Source organism: Acinonyx jubatus, chromosome A2, assembly GCF_027475565.1.
Source record: "Acinonyx jubatus isolate Ajub_Pintada_27869175 chromosome A2, VMU_Ajub_asm_v1.0, whole genome shotgun sequence".
In the NCBI taxonomy this organism is placed as follows: domain Eukaryota; kingdom Metazoa; phylum Chordata; class Mammalia; order Carnivora; family Felidae; genus Acinonyx; species Acinonyx jubatus.
In genome coordinates, this window is record NC_069383.1 from 14,882,259 (window position 1) to 14,909,601 (window position 27,343).

General features: G+C 51.0%; 1 protein-coding gene and 1 long non-coding RNA gene across 9 annotated transcripts; both read left to right on the forward strand.

The window, feature by feature from the left end:
* Positions 1-454: 454 nt before the first annotated feature.
* LOC128314703 (uncharacterized) lies at positions 455-12,227 on the forward strand. Its single transcript, XR_008296592.1, has 4 exons — positions 455-2,230; positions 3,705-3,773; positions 10,057-10,700; positions 11,452-12,227. It is a non-coding gene; the product is annotated as an uncharacterized LOC128314703 (long non-coding RNA).
* A 2,791-nt stretch (positions 12,228-15,018) lies between these two features.
* On the forward strand, positions 15,019-27,162 carry KLRG2 (killer cell lectin like receptor G2). Of its 8 annotated transcripts, XR_008296591.1 has the most exons (6): positions 15,021-15,866; positions 21,457-21,558; positions 22,008-22,153; positions 25,649-25,995; positions 26,113-26,216; positions 26,719-26,737. XR_008296591.1 is itself a non-coding variant. In XM_053218014.1 (5 exons), the coding sequence occupies exons 1-5, from the start codon at positions 15,119-15,121 to the stop codon at positions 26,837-26,839; spliced, it is 1,335 nt and encodes a 444-aa protein (XP_053073989.1). In that variant the 5' UTR covers positions 15,025-15,118; the 3' UTR covers positions 26,840-27,162. The 8 variants fall into 8 exon arrangements, 7 of the variants coding, with proteins under 7 accessions (XP_053073990.1, XP_053073992.1, XP_053073991.1 ...); XM_053218014.1 differs by lacking the exon at positions 25,649-25,995 and having other exon boundaries at positions 15,025-15,866; positions 26,605-27,162; XM_027075586.2 differs by lacking the exon at positions 25,649-25,995 and having other exon boundaries at positions 15,030-15,866; positions 26,719-27,162.
* Positions 27,163-27,343: the final 181 nt, after the last annotated feature.

Genomic DNA, 27,343 nt, shown 5'->3' on the forward strand with positions numbered 1-27,343 from the left:
CGGCTCAGGTCATGATCTCATGGTTCATGGGTTCGAGCCCCATGTTGGGCTCTGTGCTGACAGCTCAGAACCTGGAGCCTGCTTCAGACTCTCTGCCTATGCTCTGTCTCTCTCTCCTTCGAAAATAAATAAACATTAAAAAAAAAACAGACAAGGAAAAGGTAGTTAACTTATAGAATGAGAATAAGCACAGGACCAACTCTGTGTTCCTGGACTAAGATTTTTTTTTTTTAAGGGGCAACACAGAAGCTAAATAAACATTCCCATATTCCAGGGTTTCTCAACTTCTGCACTGTTGACCTTGTGGTCTGGATGATTCTTTGTCCCGGCGGGCTGTCCTGTGCATTGTAGGATGTTCAGCACCATCCCTGGTGTCTATCCACTAGATGTCACGAGCAACCCCACGCAGTTATGACCATCGTTAATGTCTCTTGACCTATTGCCATTTAAAAAAAAAAATTTTTTTAACGTTTATTTATTTTTGAGAGACAGAGACAGAGTGCGAGTGGGGGAGGGGCAGAGAGAGAGGGAGACACAGAATCTGAATCAGGCTCCAGGCTCTGAGCTGTCAGCACAGGGCCCAACGCGGGGCTCGAACTCACAAACCGTGAGATCATGACCTGAGCCGAAGTCGGACACTTAACCGACTGAGCCACTCAGGCGCCCCGAACTATTGCCATTTTTGAACTTTGGGAGATTCAAGAAGCTCTTGGGAAGTATCTCTCCTGAAGACCAGGCAGCCGCCATGGGCTCTGACCCCAGTCACACGAACCAATTAATTGGGACTTTTGGTGGTTATTATTTGTTGTTTTCTCTCATCCAGACCGGCAGCCCGAATTCAGCTACCATGGGGCAGAGTGAGTGGTTAATATGGAAGAGAAGCGGACCAGAGGTCCTCAGAGGACCAGAAGCCCTGCAAACAAGTAAACCTATAACTTGGTTTCTGGAGCAGAAGGTTGTGGTTTCAGGGAACACTTCCAGAAAACTGGTAACTCTGGGGCTGTCCTGCCAGGAGGGAGATTAAGGGAGAAACCCCAGGTGAGGGGGCTAGTTTGGAAAATTGCAGGCAACGTCATGCACTGCCCAAGTGCACCTGCTCCTGGAGTGCATGCTACAGCGGCGGGAGAGGGAGAGAAGACAATAAATAAGCTATCAAGGTGGGGAGCCACTCTGGTTTTTCGAGGAAACTGTTCTTGCAGTTGACGCTCAACTCCCACCCTGGGTGGTCTTGAGTCCCGGGTCGACGCCTCAAGGGCCCCTGCTCGGCCGGGGTGCGGCTCTCTCCCCGTCTAGGGCTCACGTCCCAGCCCCAGAGTCACTGCCTCACCAAAATCCCGCAGGGATCGCTGAACGGGAGGGGAGGGGCAGGGGCAGGGGGCGGAGCACATAGGGGGCGCTGCGGGGCAGGAGGCGGAGCAGCGCTCCAGAGCCCCGCCTCCGAGCACGGGGCAGGGGGTGCGGGCCACGCCCGCGCACTCCCCTGCAGCCTCGCGCGGGCTCAGTCCCACCGCGGACCCCGCCTCCGGGAAGACGCCCCGCGTTCCCCCTTCCGCCTCGGGCAGCCGGGCGGGGTACGCGAAGTAGCGACTTTCTGCGGTACCTTTACGCAGGGTCGCCATCTAGTGACGGCAGGATATACTGCTGCGTTCGGCCGCGAAGCCGGCCGACGCTACAAGTTGGGAACGTTTCTGGTTAGTGCGAGAACGCTTTAGGGTGGGGAGTAGACCCAATCCTAGGCCCCGTTGGGGGGCTGGGGTGCGCAGATCGCTGGCCCTTCGCTCACCTGCACCCCGTGGCCCGGGCCCACCTCCTAGAGGAAGGTGGGCCTTGGCCACATATGAGTAAGGCCTCGTGTTAACAGTGCCCTGGTCTTTGAAAGGGCAGGCCCGTGGCCCCAGTGAGGTTGGCTCTGAGAGCATTCTGCAGAACACCTGTCTGCAAGGGTGTCTGGCTTAGGAAAGCCCATTCTTTGTCGGGGTGGGGGGGAGGGAGCGGGGAAAGGCGTTCGGGGAGACAGGGGTCCCGGAGAGAACTCCACCGGTGACTAAGAGCTCAGAACAGGCCTGTCCTCCCTGAGTGCCACCTCCGGAAGAGAGGGCAGGGGAGGACAGAACTCTCGGGTTCCTGAAACAGCCTCTGGGAGAGCCACCTCAGCCCCACCCCCAACCCCACTCCTGGGGTCTGCAGGCACAGACCCAGGGAACAAGAGCCTTCGGCAGCACACATTAAGGTGGGGACAGGACTCCAGTCTCGTATTTTTAGATAGCCCCCCCTCCCCCCCCCCCACACTAAACTTTACTGAGGGTTTTCTCGCATCCCCCAGCTTGGCTTCATGGAGGGAACGTGTTACTGGACAGAGAATCGGTTCCTAGTTGGGGTTGGGCTTCTCATTGCTGGAAAAATCACTCCTCGGACAAAAGATCAGTACTCAGAGACAAGTGATGCTGGGAAAGGAAAGGTTGCTTTTTTCAGCAAGCCCGCAACTGGGATGATGGTGGACTAATGTGTCAAAGACCATCTTCTCCGTCCTGGCGAAGCCCGAGGGTTTTAGAGAGGAAAGGAGAGGAGGGGAGAGAAGGGGGCGCTGGGTGCAGGTGAAGCAGGTGCCCAGGTGGTTAGTCCTATGTTGTCGGCATGATCCTGAACAGACTTGCTGGCGTCTGAGGCCCCTGTTTTTAAATATAGTCAGGCCTTCTCTCCTGGAAAAGTCTGGCCCTTCACTCCTCAAGGCCAGGGGTCTGCAAATCTCAAAGTTAGTTCTGCTACAGATGAAGGGACTTAGGTCAGCTAGCGAGGAGTGCATAAACTTGAAGCAAGGTAACTCTTAAGACCGGTTACCAAAGCTGTCACAAATGCACCCACCCCCTTCAAGGGAATAGTTTCTCTCTATAGGCACTATACTCCCCACGGTTGATGACCTCTTTCCCTCTGTGATCTTATATTGGGAGGGAAAGAAAGTTCTCAGGACACCACTCAATAACCCTGCAGATAGGCTTAGTCTGACTGCAAGGGTTCCTGGGATTTAGAATATAGGGTATTTAGTACCTCTTATCTACAACTTTGGACCTTCGCTGCCATTCTTGGGCAACAGGACAAAAGCCTCACCCATATGGGATGCGGTCATTAATAGAAGCAGATGCAGACTGGGGACGGAGAGAGCCATCAGAACTGCCATGTATGTTTGTGCAGGTAGCTCACTGCACAAGGACACCTGGTTGAGGGTGGGACCCTGGGATCTGGAATTCAGCCCTTGCTCGAGCACAAAGCCATGCAACCTGGCGAGGGCTGTGTCTGCCAAGAGGAAGGGGAACAGTCTTCAAATTTACCTGCTCTCCATGAGCCTGCCCACAGGGGCCCCCTTTTCCTTCTCAGGCACAGATAGGAGCAGGCTGTAGCCCTTAGGGATTTAGGCGACTGTCTTTGGAGAAAAGGCTGCTGCATGAAGCCCCAGCCCGGGTTTCTTTGGCTTGTGTGGGACACAACTCCACCCTATTCTCCCACAAGTAGAAACTCCCCTGGAGGCGCACAGTGTATTAGCCGGAGGGGCAAACCTCTTCTGGTGTTTGTGGTCTCCATGGGGGCACTGCTGGGGAATAACGTCCGTGCCTGGTGTTTGATAAGGTTTTTCAGGCAGAAGACATGTATTTGCCCTCTTCTGTTCATTCTAGTTTCTTAAGCCCAGGCTTCCTCTCTCTTGTTCCCAGAATACTTCATGTGCAAAGACACATCTCCAGACTGAAAGGTCATTACAGTCCCAGTGGACAAAGATTAAGGTGAGTCCAAAGACAGATTTATGTTTCATCCATCTGGTCTATAAAATCTGAACAGTTAAGCACTTTTTGATGTTTGAAATGGGTGAGCTGTTTCCTCATAGCCTACCAGAGAAGCAGGTAAATGTATTCATTTGCTGTAAGAAAGTACTACAAAATATGGGGGGTAGACAACGGAGTTCAGAGTTGAAAAATCCAAGAACAGGGGTGCCTGGGTGGCGCAGTCGGTTAAGCGTCCGACTTCAGCCAGGTCACGATCTCGCGGTCCGTGAGTTCGAGCCCCGCGTCAGGTTCTGGACTGATGGCTTGGAGCCTGGAGCCTGTTTCCGATTCTGTGTCTCCCTCTCTCTCTGCCCCTCCCCTGTTCATGCTCTGTCTCTCTCTGTCCCAAAAATAAATAAACGTTGAAAAAAAAAATAAAAAAAAAAAGAAAAATCCAAGAACAGTGAGTCAGCAGGATTGACCCCTTCCGAGGCCATCAGGAAGAACCTGCTCGCATCTCACAGCTTCCAGGGCTGTTCGCCGGTGATCTTTGGTGGGTTTTGGCTTGTGGACACATCACCGCAGTCTTTGTGTTCACACAGTATTCTCCCTGGATGCATGTCTGTGTCCAGATCTCCTCTTGTGAAATTACACAGTTATACTATATCAGGGCCACCCTAATGACCTTATCTTAACTAACTACAACTGCGGTGACCCTGTCTCCAAATAAGGTCACGTTCTGAGGTGCTGGGGGTTGGGGTTTCAACATAGGAACTTGGGAGGACACTATTCAACTGATAACATTAAGAACCGCAAACAAGATGGCACTAAAACCCTCATCTGCTACCCACTGCCACGGTGACAGGAAACGAGGTGTTGGAGGGAAGAGGAGACTCACCTCATAAAAGCTACAAGAAAGGGGCGCCTGGGTGGCTCAGTCAGTTCAGCGTCTGACTTCAGCTTAGGTCATGATTCACGGCTCGTGAGTTCAAGCCCCATGCTGGGCTCTGTGCTGACAGCTCAGAGCCTGGAGCCTGCTTCGGATTCTGTGTCTCCCTTTCTCTCTGCCCCTTCCTTGCTTGCTCTCTCTCTCTCTCTCTCTCTCTCTCTTTCAAAAATAAATATTTTTTAAAAATTTTTTAAAAAGCCACAAGAAAGTTTTCCTTTCTGCATCAGGTTTGTATCAGGATTGTATCTTATCCCCAGGTAACCAATGAAATCTCTAAGACAGACAAACGAGCCAGAGGGTCTCTTATGTGTTCCCAGACCACAAAGGAGAGGGAGGTTTCAGTAGCCGGAACAGACCATGAGCTGCCTCAGTAGCCAGAGAAACGTGGGCCTGTACAAGGCCTGGCAGACCTGGTCTGTGTGAGTGTCACAGACCTTGCAGGACTTGCCCCCCTCCTTTTTAAATGTTTTTATTTACTTTGGAGGGAGAGAAAGAGGGAGGCAGAGGATCCAAAGGGGGCTTTAGGCTGCCAGTAGAGAGCCTGACGTGGGGCTCAAACTCATAAACCGTGAGATCATGACCTGAGCCAAAGTTGGACACTTAACCGACTGAGCCACCCAGGTGCCCCAAAGCATAAGTTTTCTTTTCTTTTCTTCTCTTCTCTTTTCAATTTATTTATTTCTTTATCTTTGAGAGAGAGCACAAGTGAGTGAGGGGCAGAGAGAGAGGGAGAGAGAGCACAGAGCCTGAAGCGGGGCTTGAGCTCATGAACCTCGAGATCATGACCTGAGCCGAAGTTGGATGCTTAACCTACTGACCCACCAGGCGACCCTCGTAACTTCTCTTAATCATCGTTGTGAAGGTCTCCTTAAGGTTCATAGTAACTGAAATGCCTGTTTTAGTTGATGCGTTTTGCTTGCAGAGATGTCATAATTCTGGTTGAAAATCAGTGTTTAATGCTCAAGCCGTGTGGCCAGAGTGGCTCCTATGTTATCTGAGTCATGGTACTTGAGTTATTTAAATCTGTTGGCATCTGAAGTCATCCATAATCCCAGTTTGGGGCTCTGATGAGGCAGGTGGAGAACAGCACCCCCGGTGGCCTGTGAAAACTTCAAGGGCAAAGATGTGGTGGAATCAATAAGCCACTGATTAGAGCTTCATCCTGTAGAGCATTGCTGCTCGTGGGTGGCCTTCAGGGAATCTGCGACCCTCCTAAAACTGAAAACTGCAAAATGTGTGTATTTTACTACATAGGGGAGAAGGTTCCCCGCTTTCGTTAGACTCTCAAAGGAATCTACATACAAACCAAGTAAACCTCGCACATCTTTATGGTAAAATAGTAAATTCAGTTTTCTTCTAAAGTGTAGAAGATCATCATGAAATGTAGAATTGTTAGCAAAGGGAGCAAGACCTTTAAACTTGACGATGGTCGATCTCCCAGTTTGGGCCTTGAATGTCCTGCTAGGATTATATGTGTGAATTTATAATTTGGAATGTGCAGGGTCGGTTCCTGTGGCCATGAATTAGCATATGATGTGGTCCCCTGTGGCCTGGGGTCTCTGATGGGTCCTCACTAAGGAGGGGACCTTGATGGGGCCCGTGGACTTGGCTTCAAGATCATTAGGGATATAAGGCCCTTCCCCCAGAAGTTTGCTTCTGTGGAGGGTTTTTGTTCATATCAGCTGGAGTTGAGTGGCAGACAACTTCTACTTGGCCAAAGGATTCACGTGTTTAGAATTAGGACAGAAACTGGTCCAATACTCTCTCTCTTTCTCAATCATACTCCCATTTGTCTGACCCTCCTCCACCACTCTACCCTATTACATATATAGAGATTTGATATGTATTATATATATGTAATGGATAATTTTCACGGTACACGGTAGGGAAAGTTCTGCCTGCGTCATAAAAAGGAGGACCAGATATCCAGTTTTACAGAAATAAAATAGGAAAGTTTAGCAAACCGGTTTTTTTCTTTAATAGAGTCCCTTCACAGCCGGAGATCTTCAGTAACCTCCCCGTCAGACATCACTTCTTCATAACTGATGAATTTGGCCTTTAGTTTGGGGAGAGAAGCTTCGTTTCCTCTACCTGCTTGCATTGTCACTGCAGTGTCATCTAGAAAGCTTGGGTCACTTTGACGCACATGTCCGGCACCCCAGGAAGACCTCTACCTTGCTGTGTGCCATTACTATCTCTCTCTGGCCTTCCCTCTCCTTGTATTTGACAGGCTGGCAATCATCTTAGGCTCATAACCAGGCAGGACCGAACAGCGTCTGCCTGCATAGTCTTGCTTTTCAGAAAGCATTTGCACCGTCCGCCAAGAGTATGGCCTCGTGACATCCCCTTCCCCACCCAAACCTTAGGCAGCAGTATTAGTATCGATGTGCCATACTGGTCGAGTGCTCCTGGTCTCCATTAAAGGACATGGGAATTACCTGCGTTGTTAACCTGGGCCATGGAAGGTCCCTAAAACTCCCACTTTGGGGGCAAGAAGGGGATTTCGGGCTCTTTCTGAGCCAGACTTGGTCAGACGTGGAGAGTCTCTACCTTGAGGGTGGTCCCAACAGGTGCAGGAGAGGTTGGCACAAATGTCTGTGGTCAAGCAACGTCCAGGGTCTGGGCCTCCCCTGCCACTCAAGTGTTGGGTCACTGGGGACACTGAGGTATGGCTGGATCTGTGGGTGAGAGTGGGGGATCAGACCCCCGAGCCTCTAGAGAGAAGGGACGTGGGGTTTGGTTTCAGGAAGCAGGCCCACCTACCTTGAGGTAAGCAGAGGGGACCAAGGGGACAGTTGGAGGCAGGTGAGAGGGAGCCATCACAGAAGCAGGACAGGATGGAAAAGGACCGGGGCCTAGGAGGGCAGGGAACTCCAAGCTTCAGATAGGCAACCCACGCCTCAGACAGGTGACCCCATGCCTCGGACAGGCAAGCGCATACCTTGGACAGGCGACCTCGTGTCTTGCACAGGCAGGGGCAGCCGGGTCAGTTCCCAAAAGACCCAATTTCAGAGCCCAAGGCAGTCAGGGGAGACCGACCCCCAAGCTGGCTATGGGGTTGCTGAGGCCTGGTGTCTGATCTTCTATCCTGAGCAGCCCAGAGCTGCCTGTTGGCTCCCACCTGCTGTCTAGTCTGGCATCCAGCCACGCTGGAGCAGCCCGACTTCCCTGGGACCCTTCGTTTAGATCCAGCTGGAAACAGAATCATGTAGGATTGAAATGAACTCTGGTTCTCTGTCCTCACTGAGCTCTGCACAGTCCAGCCTGGAGTGGGAAGTGGGATCTTGCAGGAAGACCCCCCCCTCCATCTTCTCTGTAGTGAGTCATCCCCTGGGGCCCCGGGCACAGGGTCCAGAAGAGGGACTCTTGAGCAGGCTGTACACCAGCAGCACAGGCTGTGAACCGCTTTAGCCCAGGGTTGCCGCTCACCTAGACTCTAACGCGAGTGAGGACCGAGCCCCCTGGAGCGGAGCACCTCGTCCCGTCTGCTCCTGACGGCAGAAAGGAAACAAAGCCGATGGGTAGGAAGAGCCTGATTCAGAGTTAGCCATCATCTTATTTTCCTCCTGACTCGTTACCAAAAAACAGAGGGATTTTCTGCTTCTTCCTCTTCACAGGGCAATTGGACTTTTTGTCCTGAAAATGGACGTGTTCCTAGCTCCAGGGGAGAGCTGAGTGTTTTATTTTTAAAAGCTTAGACTTATAAAATAATCATAACACGGGAGATTTGGGATAGAGGACTCTGGATTGAGTCCAAAGAACAGCCCAGGGCTGGAGGGTACAGGGTGGAGACAGGTGTTCCCACAGTGCCAGAGACCTGCTCCCAAAGGGCGGGGAGGGGATGGTTGTGTGTGGAGGCCAGCTCTGGGCGGTGCGGTTGTGTAAGGACAGCCAGGAAGAGGAGTCTGTGACACTCCCACAAGGGTCGTGTTAGTCAGGGTTCTTTAGAGAAACAGAACCAGCAGGGCCTCTCCTGGGATTTCTCAGCTTCTATAATCAGGTGAGCCAATTCCTTCCATATATGATAAGGAAATACATATGTTATGCAATATTATAAGGAGGTAACTCACCCAATTATAGAGGCTAAGAAATCCCAAGATCCATAGTTGGAAGGCTGGAGATCCACTAGGCCAAATTTGGGGCCTCCTCACCAAGGTGCTCGAGGGCATTTGCTGCTCTCTCCCAGCCTGGTGGAGTCTTTTACACACATGTGAGGTGAGGTGTCTCATGTCCCCTTGCCTTGTCCATTCTGTCTCCTGGGGCTCACACCTGCTCCATCCAGATTGTTTCAAGCGCTGAGCCCCAGACACAGATCAGCTAAGGTGGAGGCCGTTATCACAAGAGAGCTAGGTCTGCCCCAGATGTGACGAACGTCAGGGCTGTTTACACACACACATGCGTGCACACACACACACACACTAGCTGCTCACCATCCAGCATGCATGGGCTGCTGTCTACAGGAACAGATTCCAGGGGTGGAGCTCCCAGCAAGAGAGGGCCTCTGTTTGGACTTGCAGAGAGCAAGCAGCTGATGACTCAGGGAGATGTTTTCCTGCTCTCCTGTGAGTCTCCTTCGACGAGCTTCCATGCGCCCAGGTGGACTGTTTTCTCATCCCTGTTGCAGCTGTACCCATACGCCTGACTGGAAGCCACCTTATGTCCCCCGCCCCTCCCCCCAGAGCCGGGTTTGTCTCTCCTCGGCCCAGGTTAGCTGCAGGTGGATCCTCCACTAAATGAGGCAGAAACAGGACTGCCTGTCACTCCCAGCTGACGGCTAAGGTCTCAGGAACAGAGACAAAGCCAGGGGTGCAGAGTGAGCGTGTGGCTGGAGGAGCTTGCCTGCTTCAGATTCTGTGTCTCCCTCTCTGTCCGCCCCTCCCTCGCTCATGCTCTGTCTCTCTCTCTCTCTGTCTCTCTCTCTCTCTCTCAAAAATAAATAAAACATTCAAACAAATTTATAATATACCCTAAGCCACTGGGGGTGACATCAGCCAAGAACCAGAGACGAACATGCCAGATACTCTTCTGGGGATATGGCAATGATTTCTAGAAGGCCAGAGACAAACATCGAACGACAAAACAAATACGTGAACTTGTTAACCAGAGATAGCCCCGAAGTGCTGGGAAGACAGTTCCCAAGTGAGGGACAGGAGTGCCATTCACTGGCTTGGGTGCCCCTGAGCCTCTGAGCAGGTGGAATGTGGGCTGAAGGGGGACTGTGCCAGGGAGCCGGCCGTGCAGAAACCACCCCTCCTGCTCTCATCTGGGTGTCCACACGCTCTGGAAGGGCTCAGGAAGCCAGAGGAGAGGACATCAGCCAAGAACCTGGCGTGGCCATGTTTGCTTCCTCCCCAGGAGAAGCCAGCCGTGCTTTGGTTTATGCTTTTATAACTCTTGGGCCTGTTCACGTGGGTCAGATACCATCACTCTTCCCGGACCAGTGAACGCCATGGTGTGGGGGCAGGAAGGAGTGACAAGGGTGCCTGCTGAGCCACTCCCTGGAACCAGCCCCTGACCTGGAACTGGACTTAGAGGCCCTGTGCCCAGCCCCTGAGACTGGTAAAGACACTGCTCAGTAACGCAGTTAACAAACGAAGAGATGGTCAAGTTCACCCATAACTAAAGAAATGCAAGTTGAAGTTTCACATTTTTGCCCATCAGATTGATAAAGACTAAGAAAATTGATCATATCAAGTGCTGGGGAGGCTGTGGGGAACGACCCCTCATCCACTGTTTGTTCAGCTTCTTATGAAGAATTTGGGGACTTTCGACACTGTCCATCAAATACAAAACTGTGACCACCCTTTGGCTCAGCAGTTTCATTTTAACGAAGCTATCTGAAGATAACATCGGTTTGATGTTTAAAAACAGTGCATGAGGATGTCACTGAATTATAGCTGTAGCTTTTGCATTGATTTTGCTCAAACAGGACTGCCTGTCCACATGGAAACAACTCGAATGTCCACCAGCAGGAGACTCCTTAAATAAATTATGTATGGGTATGTATTTAATAGCAATGTCTTGGAAATAAAATATATGCACATATAATAACAATGTAGGTAAGACAGGCATGGAAAAACATCCAGAAGACAAAATATTGAAATGTTAATAACCGAGATGTCTTCTGGGGGGCATGAAATTTCTTTCTATAGCATGTATTTCTGTAATATTTAAATTTCTGTAAAATTTAAATTTCCATCACAAGCATGTATTGCTGTTATAAGCAGAAAAAGATTTTATTTATTTTTAAATGTTTATTTACTTCGAGAGAGCGTGAGGAGAGGCCAAGAGAGAGGGAGAGAGAGAATCCCAAGCAGGCTCCTCTCTGTCAGCGCAGAACCTGACACAGGGCTCAGTCTCGTGAACTGTGAGATCATGACCTGAGCTGAAATCAAGAGTTGGACGACGCTTAACCCATGGGTCACCCAAGAGGCCCGTAAATGACCTCCTGATGACAAAGCCCCCATGGCTCTACATTGAAGGCACAACGGAGACTGTTCCAAAGCCTGGGCCTTACCCTAAGGGAGCCCACAGGGCCTAACACAGCTGGTGGCTGAATTGGGGTTTTCTGCTACTTACAGTTAGAGTGGTGAATGCTACATGCTAACTCGAGATTTAAAAAAGGGAGGTAAGGGAAAGATACTCCAGGGTCATATGACATCCACAGATACGGACAAGCAAGCTTTAGGAAGGGCTGGGACCAGAGAAATTCCAGGGACCTGAAGAGGAGTTTGTGGGTCTTCCCTCCAGGGAGCTACCCTCCTGGAGCTCTGACACCTCCCAGCCCTGGCTCTCTCAGATCCGTGCCAAATTCCTGCGAGGGAGAATCCGATTGGCCCAACTGTTAGCTGTGACGAAGGGGGGGGGGCACAGAGACCACCTGCATCCTGGAGAGCCATTGCCACGGGGCGGGCAGCCGCCTGAACGGTGACTTGTTTGCAGTGGCTGCCTGCGGTAAGAAAGTAATAAACTGAGAAGCTCGAAGGACAGAAATGTATTCTCTCACAGAAGGACAGAAATGTATTCTCTCATAGTCGCGGAGGCAAGAAGTTCAAGGTCGAGGCTTTGGCAGGGCTGGTTCCTTCTGAGGTCTGTGGGAAGAGAATCTGTTCTAGGCCAATCTTCTAGCTTTGGTGGTTTGCCAACAATCTTTGGCCTTCCCTGGCTGGTAGACACCCTGATCCCTGCTTCATGTTCACACGCTGTTCTCCCTGTGTGTGTTTGTGTCCAAATCTCCCCTTTTTTATAGAAGGATACCAGTCATACGGGATTAGGGAACCAGCCTAATCCAGAATGACCTCATCACAGTAACCACCCTAATCCCAAATGAGGTCACGTTATGGGGCTCTGGGGACTAAGACTTTCACAAATGAATTTGGGGCGGGACATGCTGGAGAGACCAAATTCAACCCATAGCTTACCTGTGTGGTCAAGGTCCGGAGAAAGATCTGGGCTGGAGGGAGAGCTGGAGAGTCAGTGACCTAATGGAGTGTGAGGAGTCTCTGGAAGCAGATGCAAAACCAGCAGAGTGCAGTGTTAGGAAAGCCACAGATGTGCGGCTTCTGAGAGATACAGCGAGCACTGAAGAAACCTGCAGGCGTTGGTGATGTATGGTGCCCTTGGCAAGGAAAAATTTGGCAGACTCGTGGGAGAAGAAACATTGCAGTGGCTTAGGGAGGGCTTGGGATGTGATGGAATGAGAAAGTGAGTGATAAGGAAAGTTGGTCGCGCAAGGAGGAAATAAAGAGTGTTAGCTGGAGGAAGAGACAGGGTCCTAGGAGGCATTTACAGCCTGCTCACGTTTACCAATGAGGGAAAGAACCAGTAGAAAGGAAGAGATTAAAGGGGAAGAGATCATCTCAGCACCAGCTCCCCTGAATGCGCCAAAGCCGTATACCCACAGGCTAGGGACCCTGCTCAGCGAGTGTTTGTGAAATGAAAGTGTGACTGCAGACAGAATCCAGAAAACAGGTGGGAGGGACTGGCCACGGCCACATCTTCAGTCCCTGCAGCTTCTGCTCATACTTCCTGCGGCCGGTGGTGGCGCCACTGTGGCACTGTTGGTGCCAGTGCCAAGCCCGGTTCAAATTCAAGATGGAATTTAGATGCCCCTGGGTGCCTCTGAGTCAGGAGCCTAGCCCAGTTTAGTGGGCTGTGGCCAGAGGAGCCAGGCCTTGGGGTATCCCCGACAAGGTCACGGGAGCATGGCTAAATGGTAAGCACATTGTGTTTTCCTCACTGACATTGACTCTGAGCCCAAACACCTGGGACATTAGAGATGCTTGATGTTATAAACTATTTGATAATCATCATCCCAGGAAAAGATATGTAAATAGGAAAGCAAAGTCAGGTTGCTCCTCTCTTACCCCAGGTCACTCCAAAAATGGATAAGCAACTAATGTCAGCAGGGACAGTGGCTACTCTGAGAGGGGAAAAAGAGGGGAGAGACCTTTCCTTTATATTTTATATACTTCTAGGCTGCCTGGGTGGCTCAGTCAGTTGAACACTGACTTCGGCTCAGGTCATGATCTCGCACTTCACAAGTTCGAGCCCCGCATCGGGCTCCGAGCTCTGTGATGACAGCTCAGAGCCTGGAGCCTTCTTCAGATTCTGTGTCTCCCTCTCTCCGTCTGTCCCCTGCTAGTACTCTGTCTGTCTTTCTCTCAAAAATAAATAAAAAACATTTACAAAAATAAAATAATATTTTACATACATCTGCATTATTTTAATTTTTATAGTAATCTCCATCAGCTCTAAAAGAACCTTACAGTATGCCATCTTTGTAAAAATGGATTTTTATTTAAGAATATGCATACATTCTCTTTCTAGAAAGTAGAAACATTACAGATAAGATTAAAGTCTCTTAGACTGTCTCCCCAAACTATCTACAGCAGCATCTACTATTATCACTTTGGTGCGTATCATTTCACATCTTTTAAAATGTATTTTCATGCATGGATATGTCCCCACATTACATATATGGTCTGGATTTTTGAAGGGATTGAACATAACATGTATTCTTTTTTTTTAAAGTTAATTTATTTTGAGAGATTGAGGTCGTGAGTGGGGGAGAGGCAGAGAGAGAGAGAGAGAGAGAGAGAGAGAGAGAGAGAGAGAGAAAGAGAGAGAGAATCCCAAGCAGGCTCTGTGCTGGGCCAAATCTCATGAACCATGAAATCATGACCTGAGCTAACATCAAGAGTTAGACACTTAACCTTCTGAGCCACCCAGGAGCCCCTAAACATAACTTTTTCATCTAGCACTTTCTTTCCACTGGACTTTTTCTCTCCATTACTTGTCTTCTGGGGTGGGGGGGGGGTGGGCATCTGTTCCTAGAATCCCTCTTCCACATTCTCCTTCCTTCCCTCTCCCCTAGGAGTAACAAGTATCTGGTCTTTCCAAATGTTGCTCCTAAAACCAATCCAGTAGAAGCCCTTGGGGTAAGGTTGCCGGATTTAGCAAATAAAAATATAGGAGGCAGATTAAATTTTAATTTCAGATAATGAATAATTTTTAAATAGAAGGACACACAGTGCTTGGGGTGCACTTATACTAAAAACCTAACTCTTATTTTTCTGAAATTCAGATTTAACAGAGTGGCTTCTATTTTACCTGTCATTCATTGCTACCTTGGGGCACTTGTTAAAAGTGGCCTCATCACCTTAGGAGATTCAGTAAGTGTGGGTGGAGCCCAGCCCGGAATATGTGTATTTTTAAATGGTATTCAGATCACTAGCCAGGTTTGGGCACCCCATATTGCACCACACCAGGCTGACTGGGGACCAGGATTCTCTCCCCGTGGAAAATACACATTCATGCTTATACACCCCTCAGTTTTCAACGAGTTAAGCTAGTAGGAGTCAGGCCTTCAGAGTAGCTGTCCCGGGGACTTTTGCTGTGGCGGAGTCCTCTCAGGTGTGGTGCCCCTTCCCCCACTACACTGTCAGGACAACCAGCTCTGCTCCTTTTCCTCAGGCCGCCCAACTTCCTTTGCACCTGCTGACCTGAGTCCCGGGCTCTCTCACGGGTTTGGCCAACCGCTCTCAGCCCAAAGCTGTAACCCTCAAAATCAGCGCAATGGCAGAGGGCCGTGGGACTGGGTGCAAAGAAGAGGGAGGAGTCAGGCGTGGCTCTGGGTTCTTCCTTATGTCTCTGTTCCCAGCTCTGCCTTCTGGGTTACCCCTCCGCTAGGTCCACTGCCCCTCACCATTCCCGGCGCCAGGTGAAGGAGGGTCTGGTAGCCTAAGGGGGCGTGGCCAATAGAATCCTAGCCACAGCCAATCCCAGCGGGGCCCTTGGGGTGGGCGGGGGCACGGGTGAGGGGCGTGGCCTGAAAACAATTGTCCAGGCTGGACCAATCTATACCGGGGAGGTGCCTACCTGGGCCCAGGTGCGCTCCGCTCTTCGTCTGTCGGTGATGAAGCGGGCCCAGGCGGCATCGGAAGGAGACCAGGCCGAGTTCCCAATGGAGCCCCTGGGGAGCCAGGTCGCGGAGCCGGAGCAGCTGCAGGTCCCCGCCGACGAACTACGGCTTGAGGGTCTCGAGAGCAGCCCGAATCTGGTCCGAGCCGTAAAGAAGGCGGCGGGCGCGGGCCAGGACCTCGCCGGCGGGAAGCAGCAGCCCCCGGCCCGCCCGGCGCTCACGCGGCTGCCGCCATCCAGCCTGGGCTACGGCGCCTTCCGCCGCCAGACGTCCGCGGACTCCGAGCCGCCGTCGCCCGGCCCTTCCGTGGCCGAGCGGCCCCAGGCCGGCGAGGCGCCGGGGGCCGAGCTGGTGTCGGGGGAGCAGCTGCCTGGCGCCTGGGCCCCGGTGGAATTGCAGGTGGACGTGCGCGTGAAGTCCGTGGGCGCGGCCGGGAGCAGCCGCGCGCCCTCGCCGGCGCCCTCCACGCGCTTCCTCACCGTGCCGGTGCCCGAGTCCCCGGCCTCCTGCCGCCACGCCTTCCCCACCCACCCGCTCCTGCCGCGGACCCCAGCGCGGCCGGAGCGCGGCCTCGACGCCGAGGGCCGGGCCAGCCCCGCCGACGGGCGCGCGGAGCCCGCGGGCTCTCCCACCACGTGCGGCGGCCGCTGCAGGGAGCTGGGGCTGGAGAAGGAGGACGCGCTGCTGCCCCGCGCCGAGACGGACAGCGACGAGAAGCTGCCCCGGGCCATAGAGATCATGGGTAAGCGCGCGCCCGCCCCGGGGGCCCGCGCGGCCGGGGAGGGGGCGACGCAGCCGGAGCGCTCCCCTTTCCCGGCGCCCCGCCGACCACCCCGCTGCCCCGGCCCCGCCTGGCCTGTCCCGCCGAGCTGGGATCGGTAACGTTCGGGGCTAGTGGTTGTACTTGAGCTGTCTGCGATGAAAGAGTAAAACCACTATTTCCACCACCACTCCGCTGTCCCACCGCAAGAACTTTCTCACTCCCTCTTAGTGTGGAGAAGTAGAGGAGGGAGGAATTCCGGGACAGGGGAGGTCTTCCAGGATCACGTGACGAGGGTGGCAACCCGGATGGGAACACAGGTCCCCGGACTCCCGACTCCTGGCTCCTCTCTCAGGCCCAGCCTCCCTTCTCTTGTCAGGGAACCAGAAGGAGCCTGGAAAAGATATAAACAACCCTGGACTGGGAACTGGGAGGGAGTGGTTGGTGAACCCTGGGGGCATGGGAAAGCTTCCTGGAACTAAGCGTTGAAAGGTGAGTAGGGTTTGGGGGTGGCAGAGGCAACCTTCTAGCTGGAAAGCTCAGGAACAGAGGCCAGGAGGGCTAGCCACCTGCCCAGCAGGCAAAATGCCAAAACCTTAGCCAGGTGAGAGGAAGACCAGGCCAGCTAGACAGGCCGCAAAGCCCGAAGGTCTCTGCCATGTCTCAGTCGTGGGTAGACTTCAGGGACGCACATCGTTCCTGGCATTTGCAGTTTGGTGCGAGCACACTGTCTGCCTGATGATGTGTTTTCTATCGCTGCTGTAACAAATTGCCACAAACTTAGTGGTTTGAAACAACACACATTTATTATCTTACAGTTCTGTAGGTCAGAAGTCTGATGTGGGCTCACTGGTCTAAAGCCAAGGTGTCAGCAGCACCGTGTTCCTTCCTGGAGACTCTAGGGGAGATTCCGTTGCCTTGCCTTTTTGTAGCTAGAAGACTCTGCATTCCTTAGTTCATACCCCTCAGAATATTCAAAGCCAGCAATGTGTGGCTGATTCCTTTTCCTGCCGCCCTCTCGGACTCTCCTGCCCTTCTGCCTCCCTCTTCTGTTTCTAAGGATCCTTGTGATTACGTTGGGCCTACCAAGAAAATCCAGGAGAGTCTCCTCATCTTAAAGCCAACGGATGATCAGCCTTAATTCCATCTAAACCCTTAATTCCCCTTTGCCATGTAACCTAACATATTCACAGGTTCTAGGGATTAAGAAGTGGGCATCTTTGGGGGGGAATATTATTCTATCTACCACAATGAGTCTTTTAAAATCAATAGCTTTTGATCAGATTAATAAGAATCTAGGACTAAAGTTTAAGTGCAGGTCAGCCTGGGACGGAGCCAGGAGGGGTCTGGGCAGGAGCCTTCTGGAACGGAGAACGGGAGCAGAGGCTGGGGTAGAAGGTGTCTTTTGGAGATGGTGGGGCAGCCTAGGAACTCCAGAGGTGGTTATAATTTTGGTGGAACGGGCAGGAAGAATGTACTCACCAGTGCTGGGGGCATGGAGGAAATGGGGCCCAGAGAGGATGATGCCCCAGCATGGTCCTGCCCAGCGGGAGGAGCAGGGCAATTGTGATAGATTTTACCTGAAGGCGATGACACAAAAGCAGAGCCTCACTGGCAGGAGCCCTCTGAGTCCTATGCCAAACTTTGTATTTGGAGGTTTTTATTATATCTTTTAAGACCCCTTCCCTCACCCACCAAATTGAATAAATTTTTTTAATGTTTATATTTGAGAGGGAGAGAGAGAGAGAGAGAGAGAGAGAGACAGTGTGGGAGCAGGGGAGGGGCAGAGAGAGATGGAGACAGAATCTGAAGCAGGCTCCAAGCTCTGAGCTGTCAGCACAGAGCCTGACATGGGGCTGGAACCCATGAACCGCAAGATCATGACCTGAGCTGAAGTCGACGCTAACCAACTGAAGCACCCAGGCGCCCCTCTAAAAAAAAATTTTTTTTTAATGTTTATTTATAGTTGAGAGAGAGAGAAACAGTGTGCAAGCAGGGGAGAGCAAATTGAATAAACTTGAAGCCCCGCAAAACCTGGTTCCACCCCCTGGTGCCCGGATTTGGCTAGGAGGGAGGAAGCAGACAGTGTTTCAGTTGCCGGTAGGAAATATGGCAAGTTAAGATGGAGTTCGAAGTGAGAGAGTAAACAGAGGGTGTAACATCAGAGATGGTCAGTCCAAGATTTGGAAATGGAATTGGGTAGAAGCTAGAGAATGGGGCCAGAGGGAAGGACTGTGTGTAATTGCCATGTGGGACTGGGTAGGTTTGCAGACCCTGAGCGAATTCCATTTAAGGAGGTCCAGAATTGGAAATAGGGAGAAGACGAGTTTAGAGGGGACTTTAGCAGGCTGCCTGGGTGGCTCAGTCTGTTAAGTGTCAGGCTCTTGATTTCAGCTTAGGTCATGATCTCATGGTTCATGAGTTTGAGCCCTGCCTGGAGCTCTAGTTTGGCTGAGTGCTGACGGTGTGGAACCTGCTTGGGGATTCTCTCTCACTGTTTCTCTGCCCCTTCCTCCCTCCGTCTCTCTCTCTCTCTCTCTCTCTCTCTCTCAAAATAAATAAATTTAAAAAAAAATAATTGTTTTTGTTTTTAACATTTATTTATTTTTGAGACAGAGAGAGACAGAGCATGAAAGGGGGGGAGGGTCAGAGACAGAGGGAGACACAGAATCAGAAGCAGGTTCCAGGTTCTGAGCTGTCAGCACAGAGCCCGACACAGGGCTCGAACCCACGGACCGCGAGATCACGACCTGAGCCGAAGTCGGATGCTTGACTGACTGAGCCACCCAGGCACCCCAAAGAATTGTTTTTGAAAGGGGGTAGGTGGGACTCCTGCCTGGAAATTTGGGGAGGACCCTTGGCTCTGTGGGAGGCCATCCCCAAGGTCAGCACTGCAGCCCAGGGTGGAAGGTGTGTGAGACTATGTAACCTGCTGTATTTCTTTTCTGAAAGGTCAGAGCTGAATTTAGTGTTCAGTCACAAGAGTTACATTGACGGAGGTGATTGGTAGATTTGTTCTCCTTTTCTTCTGCAGGCTTTTCTGCTTTTAAGACTATCAATGTATATGTATTTTTTATTCCAAGCATTTTCAAATCACTTTTTTTGGTAACAGCTTCATTGAGTCATAATTCATATACCATAAAACCCATCCATGTAAAGTGTACAATCCAGTGGTCTTCAGTATATTCGCAGAGATGCACAACCATTATAGTTGGTTTTAGAATATTTTCGGGATGCCTGGGTGACTCTGTCAGGTAAGCGTCCGACTCTTGATTTTGGCTTAGGTCATATCTCGCTGTTTTGTGAGTTCAAGCCCCACATCTGGCTCCACACTGGCAGTGCAGAGCCTGCTTGGGATTCTCTCTCTCTCTCTGCCCCTCCCCCACTCACTTGTTCTCTCTGTCCCTCTCTCAAAATAAATAAATAACCTTAAAAAATGTATTTTTTCAATACCCTAAAAGGAAACGCTGTATCTTTGAGCCATCACCCCCAGCCTCTCCCCAGCAACCACTGATCTACTTTCTGTCCCTGTGGGTTTTGCCTGTTCTGGACATTTCATAAATGGACTCATCATATGTGCCCTTAGGCGACAAGCTTCTTTCACTGAGCATAAACTTTTCGGTGCTCAGCCACGTTGCAGCCTACATCAGCATTTCCTACCTTTTCATGGCTGAATATTGCGCTGTATGGATATACCGCATTTTGTTTATCCACTTATCAGTTGATGAAAATTTGGGTCAAATCCCTTTAAGAAGCGGATTATGTATTAAAAAAAAAAAAATTCCTAAAAGGTCATGGATGGAATGTGACTCTTCACAGATCACCGTAACATACTTCCCTTTCCAGTCTTTGAAGCAAGCGTTTTTCCTAATGGAAAAGGGAAGTCAAAGATTTCAAAAGTGCCTTTGCTTTTAAAGTTGAATTATGACTGCAAACATGTTTTCTTAAAAACCTTGGAAGTGTGTCCCAACTTTCTTTGTGTATAAGTTGTGTGTACCATACACACATGTGTGCATTCATATGGGGGGTGTATCCTGTGCATATGGTTTTAAAAATGGCATTAGTTGTTTCAAAATAGTAAAATATTTGCTGGAGAATTACCTCTGCTGTTTCAGGCTTTGACAAATACGATGACTTGCGTTCTTGGGACCCTTACACTGAATATGTAGCTTCCCCAACCCTCATCCCTGAGATGTGGCTGGGTCCCATGGCCCCTTGCGGCCAAGTGCCTGGGAGAGGAGAGGCCTCTTCTTACATTAATTGATTTCATGCTTCTGTGTCCTGGCAGAGGTCAAATTCAGATTCAGGAGTACTCAGTCACTCGCTTATTTATTTATTTTAAAGTTTATTTGTTTATTTTGGTGGGGGAGGGGCAGAGAGAGAGAGAGAGTGAGAGAGAGAGAGAATCCCAAGCAGGCCACACTGTCAGCACAGAACCCAACACGGGGCTTGAACTCACGAACCTTGAGATCATGACCTGAGCCGAAGTCAGACACTTAACCAACTGAGCCACCCAGGTGCCCCAGGAGTGCTCAGTTACTTTAGATGTTTCTGGGTAGAAAGCCGCCGTGAGCTGTCTGAGGCTGCGATTAACCATTTACTGTGTTTTATTCCCCACATTTCCCCCCTGGCCTCCCTGGTTACTCCATCACCGGGGCAGGATGATTCAAATATGTTCTCTCTCTTCTGCCTGCCTATCTCTGAAGTTCCTTTCTCCTCTGCAGCCTCATTCTAGTTATCTGGTCCCCTGGGTCCAGCTCACAGGAGCTGCTGACAACTCACGTCTGTCTCCTGCTCTATGGCCTGCAAAGCACACTCTGCACGATGCCTCACCAGTGGCCTCCAGTGGCCTGGAGAGATAGGAGAGGCAGGTGGGAAAACACACCAAAAACACTTGGGGGACCCACAGAGCCAAGGCTGGAAGCCAGGTCTGCCAACGTTTAAACTGAACCCCCATCCCTCCCGTTTGGAGCTTTATCTCCTGGTACCTTGAGCCCCATGAGTGCAGGGGTCTTGCCCTGTCCCTGGTGGTATTTGTGCCCTGTGTCTAATGCACGGTTTGTGCTCAGCAGATGGTTGTCAGCCAATCGTTTGTTCTCCTTCAATGGATTCTTATGTCTTCTATTTTTTAATTTAATTTTATTTTTTATTTTATTTTTTGTTATTTTTTATTTTTTATTTTTTAGCGTTTATTTATTTTCGAGACAGGGAGAGACAGAGCATGAACAGGGGAGGGTCAGAGAGAGGGAGACACAGAATCTGAAACAGGCTCCAGGCTCTGAGCTGTCAGCACAGAGCCCGACGCGGGGCTGGAACTCACGGACCGCGAGATCATGACCTGAGCCGAAGTCGGCCACTTAACCGACTGAGCCACCCAGGCTCCCCTGTCTTCTATTTTTTAAAGAAGCAGAACATCTTCTAGTGATTTCTCCTCAATAATAATTTTCTAACCTAAATTGAGTGGGTTTCTGTGGTGTCTTGGGCCAAGGTGAGGGGGGTGCTAAGGCAGGCGTGATGCTGGTGTACGAGTCTTGGGTTCTAACCTGTCTCTCCTGGTTGTCCCCTCCCCCAGGGCTGCCTCTGTACATGAAGTCCCTGCGCTGGGCCCTAGTGGTCATGGCTGTGTTTCTGGCAGTGTCCGCGGTCACCATTGTGGCCCTGGCTTCTAGAGTAGGTATGGTGCCTCCTCCTGGTCCCCTCTCCTCCTCTGGCCACCACCAGGGTGTGTAGTCCTGACAGCAGCTTTCTGAGAATTAGAAACACACACACACACACACACACACACACACACACACACACACACACACACACACACCCCTGCCCCGGGCAGGTGCAGCATGAAGACATGGGGCTTGTTGAGCACAGAGAGGGAAAGGAGCTCCTTCCTCCCACTGGACACAGCCTGTGTTCTGACGAGCAGTCGGTTGACGGCCCCCGCCTCGGGCGGCTTTGGCCATTGCACAAACTCTACAGCCTGCCCGGGTCCTTGCCCATCCCGCTTGCCCTTCCCAAGGCTTACCACTTCCATGCTCCAGATCTGTCCCATCAGTCAAGGCCATGGCCAGACTTTCATTTTTTACCGCGCATCCGTTCAGCTCTTTACAGTGGTCTCTGTGCTTGCAGGGGCCACTTGCCAGCCGTGCCCCCCGGGCTGGATGTGGTGTGAGGAGCATTGCTACTACCTCTCTGCCGAGGCTCGGGCCTGGGAGGCCAGCCAGGCCTTCTGCTCGTCTCACCATGCCACCCTCCCCCTGCTGGGCCACATCCAGGTGAGAAGGGGGCGGGCGGCAGAAAGATGGACGTATTGTTACAGATCACCCATTCCTAGCGCTGGAAGGAATCTCAAAGATCTAGTCCAACTCTGCATTGCAGAAAAAGTCACCTAGGCCTGGGGAAATAAAGTTACATGTGGGAGGACCAGACATCAGGGCTCCCAAGGTCGTCTTAGAATGAAGACGCAGAGGTGGAGCTGGGAACACGGGCGCAGGCGTGCTCCCGTCCAGCCTGTGCCAAGCCCTTCACAGTGAGGGTTCCTTCGGTCAGTGATTTAATAAGTATCTATTGACCACCTACGCTGTGTTTGGCCCTGGGGAGTCAATGAGGAGCCAGAACAGCCCATTCCTTAAATGTTAGCATTTAAGGAAGTTCCTTTCTAGTCCCATTTTTTGAAGAGTTCTAAACATGAATGAGTTTCATTTCATGAGATGCTTCTTTGTGTGTGTTTCGAGATGATACCGTTGTTTCCTCTTTAATCTCTGTGGTGAATTACGTTGGTCTGCTTTTATTTACTTATTTTACTTTTTGTTTTTTATATTTTATTTTATTATTTATTTAGAGAGAATCCCAAGCAGGCTCTTCACTTCAGTACAGGCCTCTTGTGCTAGTTGACTTAGCCGTGATGTTTTCTTCCTCAAATACTTCTGGATTTGACTTGTTAATATTTTACTTAAGATTCCACATACATAACATTCTGTTTTCTTGGACTGTTCCTGCCCAGTCTTGACACAGAGCTGTTCTGTGCTGCACAACAGGGAAGGTGGTTCCTGCCTTCTTTCTCTCAGAGAGTTCCCTGGAGATAGACAGAAAACCATGCTGGAGAAAATGTTTTACAGTGAACATGAGTTATTTCATTACCAGGAATAGCACTGACGTTTCAGAAAACATGGAGAAATGAGAAAGATACAATGTAGATTGAAAACCATCAAATCTCAGTATGGTAAAAATAAATATACAAAGGAAAAACAGAAAGGAAATATGTATAGTAATATCCTAATTGTGGTTACCGCTGGGGGCAAGATTACGAGTGATTTTTTTTTTCTTCTTTAAAGTTTTAATTTTTTCTAATCTTCTAAATGTTCTGTGAATAATGTGTGCTACGTAATTAGGAGGAAATGCTAGAGGGACAGTAGCCCTGTAAGCAGGAGGTCAGTATTTAAGCGTTTTTGTCGGGGGCCTGCGCCAGACCTGAGTTCTTATATTTGTCAGATAAGAACATTCTCAGGCCCCTGGTTGCGTCTGCAAAATGGAGGCCAGTGGGAATGGAGGTGGGTCCCTAGAGAGTGGCTGGAGCTGGGGAGGGGACCCAGCTGGGCAGTGACCCACTGAGCACAGCAAGTGTCCTCGGAAAGCCTGTCCCTGCCCTCCAGCCTCTAAGCAGACGGGTTGAGTTCAGAATGACCTCAGCCCTCTGAGCAAAAACTTCCCTGTGGCTGGTGGGTCCTCCAAGGGGGAGATGAACTTCACCAAATTGCAAGCTTCAGATAAAGAATTCTTTTAACTTTTTTTTAACAGTTTTTTTAATTTTTTTAATTATTTTTTTTTAATGTTTATTTCTGAGACAGAGAGAGAGAGACAGAGCATGAGTGGGGGAGGGGCAGGGAGAGAGGGAGACACAGAATCCGAAGCAGGCTCCAGGCTCTGAGCTGCCAGCACAGAGCCCGACACAGGGCTCAAACTCATGGACCACGAGATCATGACCTGAGATGAAGTTGGACACTCAACTGACTGCGCCACCCAGGCACCCCAAGAATTCTTTTAAAACTAAGCATACAAGATCAATGATTTGAAACATAAGTATATAGGAAACATATCATGAAGTCTGGATAAGCTCCTTGCAAGAAGACAAGGGTGAAGATTTGGGTCCCGGGCTGTTCAAATCTGGAACGTGATGACTGTGGAGCTCTCCACGAGGACAGAAGCTTCAGGAGGCACCGGGCGAGGAGGAGCAGCTGAGGGTTGGCAGGCAGAGGGAGCTGGCAAAGGCCAGGCTCCAGGAGCTGGGACACACACACCCGGGGACATTCCAAGGTGCCAGTGACACACACAGCCCTGGATCAGCAGGTCTCAGCCTCCCCAAGAGCTGATTTTGCTCGCAGTTAGAGAAAAGGAGAAAGTTTAAGTGTCATCGGTCAGCAGACTCACTCGCCATTGGTTTAAGAACGGCTGTGTTTGTGGGGTGGAGGGAGGAAGAAGCCACAGTTGACTACAGAAAGGTGAAAAAAAAACCATGAAAAAATCTCCATCGTAAGATTATGAAGATTAACTAATTGGAGCATTTGAATATGAAAGCTGAAATGTATGAAGGCAGGAAGTTGAGTGGTGCTCGTCAAGCAGGTGGGGGGATAGGAGGGTGTTTAATGGGCCTGGAGTTTCCATGGAGGAAGATGAGAAAGTTCTGGGGATGGACGGTGGTTGCACAACATTGTGAATGGACATAATGCCAGCAGCTTGTACACTTAAAAATAGTTAAAATGCTAAAGTTCTTGGTATGTATTTTATTCACAATTTTTAAAAAAGATGTTTGAAGACTAATTTAGCAGATAATTTAGCTCACTTTTAAGATGGAAAATATGGGATTTCAAGGAAATTCTGCTGAGGGTCATATTCCCCCATGTTCCCAAATTGGTGGCAAAGTTGGAGAAGCACCAGCTGAAGGCCATGGAGGCCCTGGGATTTCGGCGGCCTCATACACAGCAATTCTTTGGACCATAAGTGACTCAGAAGTTTCTGGAACTTAATCTATGGATGATGCTTTCCCCAGGCCATATTTTTGCTCTTCTGCTCTGCTTTGCTTTGCGTGTTTTCATATTTACATTTTCTGGCATTACATTTTCTACGTACTTGTCACTGTTACCAGCATTGTAATTTTCCATCGTGTTGATGTCCCATAACGCGCCTAGTTATTTCCTTATTACTAAGCAATTGGGTGGTTTCCATCTTTTCTTTACAAATAACACTGTGTTATCTTTGGAGAAGTTCATTTCCTCCCCCTTTATGTTCTTGGATTTTTCCTCCAAAGTGGAATCACTCACTCAAGTGGTCAGAAGGATGTCACTGCTCCTGTTAAGGTGGCACCGAAGTATGTTCTGGAAGATGCACCAGCATCGCTGCCCCACACCGGGACTTACAGCACTGAAACATCTTTTTCCAAGTTAAAAAAATTTTAATGCAATGTTTTCATTCACTCTGTTGCCAAAAACAACATGACCTCAAGGACAAATACTCAAAAGAAAAAGAAAAACGGTCTCTAATAGCTCTCCAACGCACTCCCGGCTTTTATCGTTCCTTGCGTGTCTGTGTTTGCGTGCCTACGTGTTTTGTCATGACGGTAATCATGGCGCAGCTGACTGACATTCTGATTCACTGTAACCCTGTCTGATGACTTTCCTCATACCGCTCCGTGGCCTTCGTACTTGTCTTCTTTTTGTAAATGGTCGTGACATCGCGCCCAACTGGTACAGGGTACATTACGCTCTCGCTGACAGGTGCGCTCTTGCTGGCCATCTGCTCCCGGGCCCCCTCCGCGGCCGCCTCAGCCCTGTCATCGCCTCCTGCACAGTCAGGCTGTTTGCTCCCCGGATGTACTCTGGAGTCTCCCAGCTTTCTCCCCGCCCCTCTGGCCGCTCAGTATCCATCTCGCGTTGCTGGGTGGGGACTGGCATTCGCATCCTCTCTCCCCGTGAAGCGGAGATGGGATCACCCCCATTTCTGGTCCCCAGTCGTGAGCACAGTGTCTGCCAACCCACGAGCATCCAATACAGCTTTCCACTTCCTGATGTTCTGGGAGAGCCGGGTTGAGCCGAGTCACTTCTCTGGTCACTTCTCTGGCTCAGTAAGTTGGGAATCTGCAGGAGGTGGGGCAGGGGTGGGGCAGGGTGGGGCACAGAATTCCCCGGGGAGGAGCCTTACTAGTGTCGGAGAAGGGTGACCAGCTGCTTTTCTCCTTCAGGACTTCCTGAGCAGATACCCAGTCACCAAGTACTCCTGGGTGGGGGCCCAGCGAGGCCCCCAGGGCTGGCACTGGATTGATGGGGCTCCACTACCACCCCATTTGTAAGTGACCGTGGGCCTGGGTGGGTGGCCTCTCTGTCCCCAGTGTGACCAGAATGACATCACGGCAGGCACCGAAAAGGGGTCGAGGCCTTCCTTTCCGCTGACACCTCCCCCACTGTTGATCTGGATCCTCCTTCCGTTCCCAGTTTCAGCCCCCTGCTCCACCACCAGCCTGGGGTAGCTCTTGGGAGACACCCCTCCCCCACTGCCCCACTCAGGGCCTGGTTTCATTTAGTCCCAGTCACCCCATCCCTTATTGGGCCCCCTAGCGCACCCACCCGAGCAGGAGCGTCACCCTGTTCGGTAGATAAGGGGCACTGCACGGAGGGGGTGGGTGGTTCTCTCAAGCTATGGGGCATCCTCATTCCAACCCCAGAGCCCTTTGCAGACTCTCCTGGCTCTGTGCAGTGGTCACGCAGTCCCCACGCCAGCCCTGGCATCGGGCGCACCGGCCAGCAGAGCCCGTCATCCTGAGCCCGGCCCCTCTTCTCACCCTTCCCAGACTCCCGGAGGAAGATGAGGACCAGCCGGATCTCAAGTGCGGGGGCCTGGAGGAAGGCAAGATTGTGGCTTGGGACTGTGCCTCTCCAAGATCCTGGGTCTGTGCCAAGGGGACCAAGTGATTTGGGTTCTGCCCATCCAGAGACATGAGGGCCTGTGGCCCGTCAGTGGAGGCCAGGGTGCTGGCTGGGGTAGCCGCTCCCCTGGACCCAGGCTTCCAGGTGTCCCTGCCCTGTGCTCGAGGGGCCCTCCCTGAGCGAACCTGGGACTGGACTTCTGGTGCAAGCAGATCACGTCCAAGGGAAAGGAGGTTTCCTGTGGCCCCGGGCAGAGTGTATTTTAGTCTCCGGCTCCCGAAGCGGACTTGTTCGGTGACCTTGGGATGGCTTCTTAGCATCTTGGAGCCTGGGTTTCTCCCTCATTAAAATGGCCATTTCCCATCCTATCCCTGTACCTGTTTGGTCACACGTGCACACCCTTTCGGTCTTAAGGACCAGGAGGACTTCACGATCACAGGTGCTGCCCGTCGGTTCTCGCCCAGGCCTGCAGAGCCCGGGGACTTGGCAGCTGCCGGAAGCGCCATCCCCGGGCACTTGGGGGCACACCACCCCCCAGCAGTGTCTGCA

Excerpts from the sequence above, each read along its gene's own strand:
- KLRG2 (XM_053218014.1), top strand. The coding sequence starts at position 15,119 with ATGAAGCGGGCCCAGGCGGCATCGGAAGGAGACCAGGCCGAGTTCCCA. Across the intron at positions 15,867-21,456 it reads CCGGGCCATAGAGATCATGG|GGCTGCCTCTGTACATGAAG; the intron begins GTAAGCGCGCGC and ends CCCCTCCCCCAG. Across the intron at positions 21,559-22,007 it reads GGCCCTGGCTTCTAGAGTAG|GGGCCACTTGCCAGCCGTGC; the intron begins GTATGGTGCCTC and ends CTGTGCTTGCAG.